This window comes from Fukomys damarensis, unplaced genomic scaffold, assembly GCF_012274545.1.
Source record: "Fukomys damarensis isolate Sample0158 unplaced genomic scaffold, DMR_v1.0_HiC HiC_scaffold_23, whole genome shotgun sequence".
NCBI lineage: Eukaryota > Metazoa > Chordata > Mammalia > Rodentia > Bathyergidae > Fukomys > Fukomys damarensis.
Window position 1 is genome coordinate 40459647 of NW_022900935.1, and position 9289 is coordinate 40468935.

Sequence of the window (9289 nt, forward strand, 5' to 3'; positions counted from 1 at the left end):
TTCGTGACTCCAGCCCGGGCCCCCAGCGAGGAGGGGCTGAGCTCAGGAAGTCACCGGGATGACACTGCCCGAGGCACCTGTTTCACTGTCCGGTCATCTCTGCTGCCCACAGAGAGGTGGCCTGGCCCCCCCGTCTGGCACCCTGGGCCGAGAGCCCACAGCTCCCTGCCCCATGCCACAGCGGGCACATGCACCACCTCTCAGGTTGAGTTATCTGGACTGTAAGACTTGCAGAGGTTTCCTTTCAGTGTTTGTCTGAGACAGAGTCTGGCTGTGTAGTTCAGGTGGGGTTTGAACTCTTGGCGATCCTCCTACCTCAGCTTCCCGAGTGCTGAGATTACAGGTGTGCGCCACTCCAGCCTTAGGCACCTGTGTTTCTAGGTTCTAGGTGATCTTCATTTGCTCTCTAGAATTCAGGAGCTCTGAAGTCTGGGGCAAAGGGCTGGTCCGGAAGGGCATCTTGGCCAGGCAGCCCTAGGCAGGGCCCGTGGATTCCAGGCTGTGGGAGGCTCCTTCTGAGAGTCCTAGGGCTGCTTCCTTCTCTCCTCCCGGAAAGCCGAGCACCCCCGGCTGCCCTAATTATAGGTCCTTTCTATTAAAAACTTGAGCGATCTCCAAGGACTGAGCAGAGCGTCAGCACTTTGGTGGCCACAGGTCACCTGGGTGTCATGCTGGGATAATGAGCTGGGAGTCACTTGACCTCTGGCTCCGGTAGCCACTGGACAGAGGCCACTTGGTCCCTGAGAAACTAAGAGACCTGCGTCTCAGCTGTCTGAGTCCAAATCTCTGTTCTGTGTTACTCAAGTAGTAGCCCCAATTCAGAGGAGAGGGGGTAGAGAGAAGCCGGCTTTCCTCCTGCCCCAGCCCCCAGCATGGCCACCCAGAGCCCTCTAAACGGGGGATTCCTGGGTATAGAAGAGCCCAGGGTGTACGTTGCTTTGTCAAGACCCCTCTCTTTCCCTTTTTCTCTTTAAAAAATGTTATTGCGGGCCGGGGATTTAGCTCAGCGGTTCGGTGGCCCGCCTTGCAAGCGCGAGAACCCGAGTTCAATCCCCGGTACCGAAATAAATAAATAAAAATAAAAAACGTTATTGCAATGTACTATGTCACCAGTGACACACAGCCTGGCGAAAAGCAGTTCCTCTAGAAGAGAGATTTCCCAACAGATCCTACCTGGGAGTTCTTTCTGTTCATTTCTCCTCAAGACCCTGATGATCAGGGGAGGTTTTCTGTGATGCTTAGGGAGGCTTCCTCCTGGAAAAGCTGCACTTAGAGGAACTGGTCAAACCTGTCTGACGGGTTCATTGCTTGACCCAGATCCTCCCAGCTGTGTGGCTAAGGACCTTGTTCAGTGCCATTCTTGGGAGTAGCAGTTACAGTTCCTGAGGAATGTTGCTGTGGGCCCAGTCATCCATTGTTTGGTCATTTCAGACTACTGGACATCAGTCTTTTTCTTCCAACCTTCCAGTCTTGGAGAACTGTGGTTTGGTTTGGTTTGGTTTGGTTTTGTACACAAGATCCTGCTATGTAGTTTAGGCTGGCCTGGAACTCAATTCATAGCCCAGGCTGACCCCAGACATTAGTGATCCAGCCTCCCTGAGTGCTGGCATTACAGGCATGCACCACACTGTGCCTGCCTCACTGGCACAAGGTCCTGAGTTCGAGCCCTGGTACCAAAAAATACCCCCCCACACAGAGATCCTGAAAAATGGCCAAAGGATACATTCAGCGAAATAGTAAAAGCAGTTGAGTAAACATAGGGAAAAGGCTTAGCCCTTTTATTACTCAAAATAATAATACAAATTATAACAGTGGGGTACCATCTTCTCATTAAATTAGAAGAAAAAAGTAAAAATATTCATGTGAAAAACACTCATGAAATTGATACTTTTCTGCATTGCCACTGGCACTGCAAGTTGAAGTAATCCTTGTAGAAAGTACTTGGTTCCTACCCCCTGATCCAGTAATCCTATTTACCAGGCCGACTGTAAGGGAACCGTCCAAGCACACGGAGTGTATGCACAAAGAGACCAAAATCATAGTGGGGATCCTGGGTGACCTCAGAAGAGGCAGAAGCCACACTCCCTTCTGAAATGTCATCAGCTATGAATTGCTGACTGTGAACCAAGTCGTAGATAGTTTGGGTTTTAGTTTCGCAGTACCGAGGGTTGAACCCAGGGTCTTCACACTGAGCTACATGCCCAGCTCTTTCTTAAATTTGTTATTTGGAGACACTAAGTGGCTAAGTTGCCTAGGTTTAGGCTTGAACTTGTGACCCTCCTGCCTCGGCCAGTGACAGGCCTGCACCTTCTATCTTGCTCCTTAGCCTTGATTTTAAAAAAAGAAAAGAAAAAGAAACAGGGTTCTCACCATGTAGTTCAGGCTGGCCCAGGTGGGACTTGAACTCTCAGTGGCCCTCCTGCCTCAGCCTCCCCTGGGCTTCAATTACAGGTGTGTATCACCAGGCATTGACATTTTTTTAAAAATTAAGATTAATTACTGGAGATGTATCTCAGTGGTAGAACTCTTGCCTTGCCTACTTGGGGCCCTGGGTTCCATCCCAAGCAACACATACACACATACACACACACAGTAATCAACAACCATTTATGTTTGGCTATCCAGATTTCCCAGATGTTAACATTTCCCATGTTAGCTTTATCCTCTGCAGTTATTTGTTTTCTGGAGCTACAGAAGAGTAGTAGACACGATACAGACTGCTGTGTGTATTTCCAGAAGGCAAGTTTAGCTGGATATGGTGAGGCACACCTATCGTCTCGGCACCCGGGAGGCTGAGGCAGGAGGATCGCTGCAAGTTCAAGACCAGCCTGAACTACATAGCAAGACCCCGTCTCAAAAAACAAAAACAAAAAACCGAAAGATAAATTTCTAACACTGACTTTTTTTTTCCTCCCTGCTGTGCGGGAGACAGAACCCAGGGCTTCCAGGTACTAGCAAGCTCCCCACCACCGAGCTGCCCCAGCCCCAAAGCTGGTATTTTCAAAGAGCAGTTTGTTCTTCATCTCGCTGCTTCCTCCTGCTCGGTTTCAGGTCCTGCACTCCTGGCAGGCGGGTCCCAGAACCGCTCTCACTGGTGGCCTCTTCGATCTTGTTCCCTTACTGGGGACAGTCACTGACCCTGAGCAGCTCTCTCCCTGCACAGCTACTGTTCAGCTCATTTGCAGTCCATTGCACAGCCTTCACCTCCCCCGGCGGAGGGAGGGGCTGCAGCAGCAGTGGGCGGGGCCTCCGGAGACCGTGGAACTGTCCCTGCCTCCTCCGCAAAGCGCCCCCAGCGATGCCAGCACAGGGTCCAGGTCAGCGGGGGCGAGGTGACTGCCCTGCTCCCCAGGTGCCCGGCTTCAGCCTTCGTGTGTCCTTCTGGCCTCATCGGAGGGCAGGGTCCGCCCACACCCCTCGCGCAGTCGCAGTCGGAGCTGGTTTGGGCTTCCAGGGAGAGCCTCACCCCCACCCCCACCCCAGGCCAACCGCAACGCCAGCCTCGGGGCGGGAAGCCCCGACTTAGGCGAAAAGGGGAAACAGGAGGTGAGAGGAAAGGTTCTGTGAGGCCTAGCGCAGGGCTGGGTCTTGGGGCTGTCCCTGCTGTGGCCTGATGGCGCCCCCACTACCAAAGTTCCTGCTGCAGTTGTAACCTCCATCAGAGCAGTGTTAAGAGCTGACTGGCGTGCCGGGCGTGGAGGCGCATGCCTGTGATCTCAGCACTAGAGAGGCTGAGGCAGGAGGATCACCACGAGTGAGTTCAAAAAAAGAGTTGACGGGGCAGGAATCATGGTGAAGGGATAAATGTGCGGTAAGGGTCAGTTACGGCAGGAGTGGGCCGGAGATAAAGGGTAGGCTTGGTCCCCAGCCTTTGTCTGGAGCTGCCCTGCTGCCTTCTGCCCTGGGTGACGGACCCCAGACGCCAGCGCTGTGCTGGGCCTTTCCAACTAGTCACAGCCTGAGCATCAGGCCCAGCCTAGCACATCGGGTCTGAGGGGTCAGAGCTCCCCCTGAGCCTACACCAGGCACAGGGCCTGGGGCCCAGGTGGCAGGAAGCTCCTCAGGGTGAGGGTGCCTGCGTTGGAAAGGCCACTGTCTCAGCCCTGTCTCAGGCCCCTCTTCGTGACCCCTGTGGCCCTGGACCCGGGCTGGCTCCTTGGATGCTCCATGCCCCTGCGCCCTGCCCCACACGCTGGACAATGAGCGACCCTTGTGCCAGGGCAGCGGCCCTCCCTCCTCACCGTACGGGAGCCCTGCAGCACGCTGGCGGGGATCTGTCCTCCAAGCCCAACTGAGCAGGGAGGGCAGGGGCAGGGTCTCCAGAGACCAGCAGGGCGCTTTCCAGCAGAGCCCTCGCAAGACCCCGCCCTGCCTGGGCACACCAGGTCCCCAGGTGGGCACAGCAGGGCCGGAGGACCCTGAACATTGCTGTCCGGGGACAGGCGTGTGTCCCAGGTGCGCTGGGAGCTCTGGGAGTCGGGTGCAGTGACTGATGGGCTTTTAGTTCCCCTTCCCCAAATCCTTTAGTTTAACCTAAAGGGCACACAGCTCTGAGAAAGAAGGCAGCGCTTGTGCAAATCCCCCTGGTGTCTGGTTCCCTTCCCCCAGGGGATGTGGTGGGGAGGGGATTCCCCTCTTGAACCTGCTCCTCGGGGCCTGACACAGCCCAGCCAGGGCCCCACACAGGAGCAGGCTGTGGGTTTGGTCCCCGGGCAGCAGGGATCTGCCTGCCCAGCTTGGAGGCTGAGCCCAAGGTGAGGCGTGGGCAGGCCTGGTGTCCCAGAGGCCGCCCTCCTCGGCTGTACCTGGCCTCTTCTCCCAGTCGTGTCACACATTGTCCCTCTGCAGGCGTCTCTCTCTCGGTGAGGGTGCCAGACCTCTGGGATTGGGCTCACACTACTGGACTCGTTTTAGTTTATGTTCTAGTTTTTGGTACAGAGTATCGCTATGGAGCGCAGCCTGGACTTGAAGTCATGGCAGTCCTCCTGCCTCAGCCTCAAGCGCTGGGATTATAAGTGGGCATCCCTACCCCCCACCTGGCTAATGACCCCACTTTAATTTAATTATTTCTTGGAAGTCCCAGTCTCCAAATACAGTCACAGTCTCAGGTTCTGAGGTTTGGAATTTCAACAGATAATTTTCAGGGGACACTCAGCTCAGCCTGTAACCACCTCAAGAGGGGAGGAAGCCGGCTGGGGCCCTGCCCCTAGGAGAAGCAGTGGGTGTCACTTTCCCAGGGGACCTGCCCGGTGTGGGGCTCCAGGCGTCCTCCAGCAAGGTCCCTGGCCCTGGCACGCCTGCCGCCTCGGTGTCACAGGTGTGGGGAGGAGGGACCTCGTCCGCCACAGGCTTTGCCCGCATCCCTGTCTCCCATCCACCCTCCTAAGTGGACCCCACTGCGAGGCAGATTCAGGGTCTCTGGACACTTGAGGACAGCTCAAGGCCCCATCTCTGGTGTGGAGTATGGATCTCAGGGGTCCACAGGCCGCTGTCCTCAACCAGAACTGCTCACATCCGGGCCTCAGGGCCGAACCCCCCTCCCCCGACCGCAGCAGCTTCTGGGCTCTGATCCGGTAACCGCCTGGTCGCTTCCACACACACAAGTGAGCCATGTCTGACTGCACTGCGGGCTGCTGGCTTCCTTTTTGGCACTGGCCAGAACCAGAAGTGTCCAGGACCAGAAGCGGGAACAGTGCTGCACGCGTCTCCCGACGCACCTTCTAGGCTCCCTCAGAGTCCCAGGCACTGCTTGCTCCAAGCCCGGTGGTTGCGACCCTGGCACCTTCCGCCCCTTCCTGTTCTCTGCCCAGTGTGCCCTGGAGCAGGTCTGCAAGACCCAGCTGCCGCAGGGTAGGGGCCAACAGTAAGACCTCGCCAGTGCTGACAATGAAATCACGTTGAAATAAAAGCAGCGAGCTCTCCAGGCTGGCCAGGTACCATTCTGTGCTGTGTGCTCCAGGTTTCTTCCTGGAGGTGGAAACGCCACAAGGTGGTCACAGAGTTTGTCCCTGCCACAGATGTCGTTGGCCGTGGCAAGACTGTCATCACCCGTGGGAGTGGCACACAGGACAACCAGGGTATGGCCTGTGCCTGGCAGAGATCAGCGACTTCTGGGATGGTCAAATACTGTTCTCGGCTTTTTGGACTTTGCCTCCTTGGTGGACACCGCCCAACTCCACTAACAGCACAACCTTGGGCAATAAGCAAACGAGAGGGGTGGCTGGATGGCAGTGAAACTTTGTCATAAAACACAGGCCTTGGAGGGGCCTCACGGTGCACACCTGTAATCCCAGAACTTGGGAGCCTGAAGCACGAAGGTTACTTAGAATTTGAGGCCAGCCTGGGCCATATAGTGAGCTCAAGCCCAGCCTAGAGTATGTAGGGAGACCCAGTCTCAAAAGACCAAAACCAAATAATAATAATAATAATAATAATAATAATAATAATAAAAACATTAATTAATTAAAAACAAAACAGCAACAACAAAATGGACCTTGGGCTTGATTTGGCCTGAGGGCTACGGTTTCCTAAATCCTAATCTAGTCTAAGTATTGTAAAATAAATTTAAATAAATAAATAAAATGACCAGCTGAGCACACCATGCATGGTGTGACAGGTCTGTAATCCTGGCTGCTCAAGAGGCTGAGGCAGGAGGATCAAAAATTTGAGCCCAGTCTGAACTACTCAGCAGTCCCTGTCTGTAAGCAAAATTAAAGGGCTGGGGATATAGCTCAGCAGTAGAGCTGCCTGGGATATATGAAGCCTTGGGTTTAATTCCCAGAGCCAGAGAGGGAAAGAGAGAGACCCTACCTCTGCAGTTGCACAGATGACATCCCTTGGGAAAGACAGGAAGCTGGAAGCTGAGGATTTAAAGGGGAGGCAATGAGAGGAGGTGCTGTGCTGTCTGGAACAAGAAGGAAGGAAGGAGCCGGGCATGGTGGTGCATACCTGTAATCCCAGCACTTGGGAGGCTGAGGCAGGAGGATTGCAGTGAGTTTGAGACCAGCCTGAACTACACAGTGAGTTTCAGGTCAGTCTCAACTACATAGTGAGATCCTGTCTCAAAAAACAAGAGAGAGAGACAGAGAGGGAGAGAAAAGCACAAGGACTGGAGTTTGATCCCCAGTACCAAAAAAAAAAAAAGCATTAGCACTGATTCATATGAACTTACCCAATGAGCAGCCTTGCGGGGGCTGTGCAGAGAGGATCGGTCTGCCGGGCGCAGTGTGCCAATCACTGCGTCACTGCAAGCACGAACTGTGCGAGAGGGGACCTTATTCACGGCGGGAGCCCCATGACTCAAATCTGCCTCCCAGAAGCTCTGCACAGGTGTGGCGGTCTGGAGCCCCAGGGATTCTGGCCCTGCAGTCAAAGGTGGCCCTGCAGGTGACTTGCACACCCCCAAGTGCAGGGCTGGTGGGTCAGGTGGCCTCAGAATGCCCCATATGTCAGAGGTGTCACCCAGAGCAGAGCTGACGGAAGCATCCGGCCGAGCACCGCCAGCTGTGAGGAGAGCAGCAGCCTCGGATTTCCCTCGGTCATCCGTCTGTTCCCTCGTGGCCCCGCGGCGACACTGCTGTGGGTTCTGTGTCACCCTCGCTGTGCGAGAAAACACCCGGGGCTGAGAAACCTGCCCTGAGGAGCGGAGACCTGACTCGGACCCCGGGCCGGCTGCTTCTAAGTCCCCGCTCTTTTCTCCTTTCCCCGTGGTGCTGGGGCTGGAACCCTGGGCCTCGTATCTGCCAGGCAAGCGCTGTGCCGCTGAGCGACACCCCCAGCCCTTTTCTTTTTTAATGTAGAGACAGGGTCTAGCTAAGTTGCTTAGGCTGGCCTTGGACTTGTGATCCTCCTGCCTCAGCCTCCCAGAGTGCTGGGAGGACGGGCCTGTGCCCCCACGCCCGGGCCGGCCCCTTCTCGTTTCATCTTCCGGGGACCCTATCCATGTCGTGTTGCCCCCGCTGACGCCGCTGGGGCCAGTGGCCAGCCCTCAGCACCGCCCTCTCCCTGTCGCTCCCCAGCTGGGGCATCCCGCTGACCATCACCGCGGTGGCTGTCGCCCTCAAGAAGATCGGCTACGACGCCTCGGATGTGTCTGTGGGCTGGTGCTGGGTGGACCTGGAGGCGGAGGACCGCGTGCTGTGGATGCTGTTGACCGGGAAGCTGTGGGAGATGCTGGCCTACGTCACGCTGCCCGTGCTGTACCTCCTGGTCCGGAAGCACATCAACAGAGCGGTAGGACACACAGGCGCCAGCCGGCTCCCGGGCTGAATCCCACCCCGTGTCCCCAGTGGTAGCCCAAGCGGCCCCTGGGGACCGAGCCTGAGCCTCTCGGCCCTGCCCTCTACTGCCCCCCTGTGGACCGGACGCGGTGTTGCTCTCACTTAGGAATTGGAAAAAGTCCAGGATACTCCCTAGGAGAAACTCAGGGATGTAGCTCAGGGGGGTCGTGAGCCGATCCCCGGTACCAGAAAAAGAAACTGACAGGAATGGATGGTTGGGGTTTGGGTTTGGGTTTGGGCTTTGTGGTGCTGCGGTTGCTCTGAGAATGAGGGCACACTCCTCATAGCTCTCCCTGACCGTGAGAACCTGGCCCCTGTTCTGAATCCACATCTATGTCTTCTCAAGACTTCTGGTGCTCTGTTGCTTTTTTATTATTATTATCATTAATTATTATTATTATATTTATTATTATGGAAATTATAATCAGTCTCACTATATAGCCCAGGCTGATCTCGATCTCACAGCGATTCTCCTGCCTCAGTCGCCCCAGTCCTGGGATCCCAGATATGCCCACCATGTCTGGCCTCTGCTGATCCGCACCCCGCCTAGGTCTTGGCAGTGGGTCTGCAGCTCCAGTGTCCTCCCAAGGTCTTTTACTCAGTTCCTGCTGGGCCCTGCACCTCCTTCTCTTCTCCCTTTTCTGCATGAAGTGAAGGCCCTGTGCTCTGACCTCTGGAGATGCCCAGTGCGTCTTTCTGCTTCTTGTCCATCCCGGTGGCAGGGCAGGGAGCCTCGGGCCCCGTCCCTGCCCAGATGAGCTCTACAGGAGACACCGGGTCCCTTTTGGCAACTTGGAGGGCATTTTCAGAAATAAAAGGAGTAAAGCGGCACAGGGAGGGGAGGTAGGAATGCAAGGAAGTTGTTCCCCTCCTGGATCTAGGAGGAGAGCTAAGAAGAAATGATGGGCTGGGGTGGTGGCGCAGCCCTAGGATCCTAGCACTTGGGAGGCTGAGGCAGGAGGATCACTATGCGTTTGAGGCCAGCCCCAGGCTATAGAGAGAGATAAGAG

General features: G+C 55.6%; 1 protein-coding gene across 1 annotated transcript in view; it reads left to right on the forward strand.

Moving 5' to 3' along the window:
* Gpr157 (G protein-coupled receptor 157) overlaps window positions 1-8702 on the forward strand; it is a 9508-nt gene extending 806 nt beyond the window's left edge. Inside the window, exon 3 of the mRNA XM_010638002.2 lies at window positions 8019-8702. Within this exon, the coding sequence (XP_010636304.1) occupies window positions 8019-8268 (250 nt within the window). The 3' untranslated portion in view covers window positions 8269-8702. The remainder of the gene's footprint in view (window positions 1-8018) is intronic.
* Window positions 8703-9289: the final 587 nt, after the last annotated feature.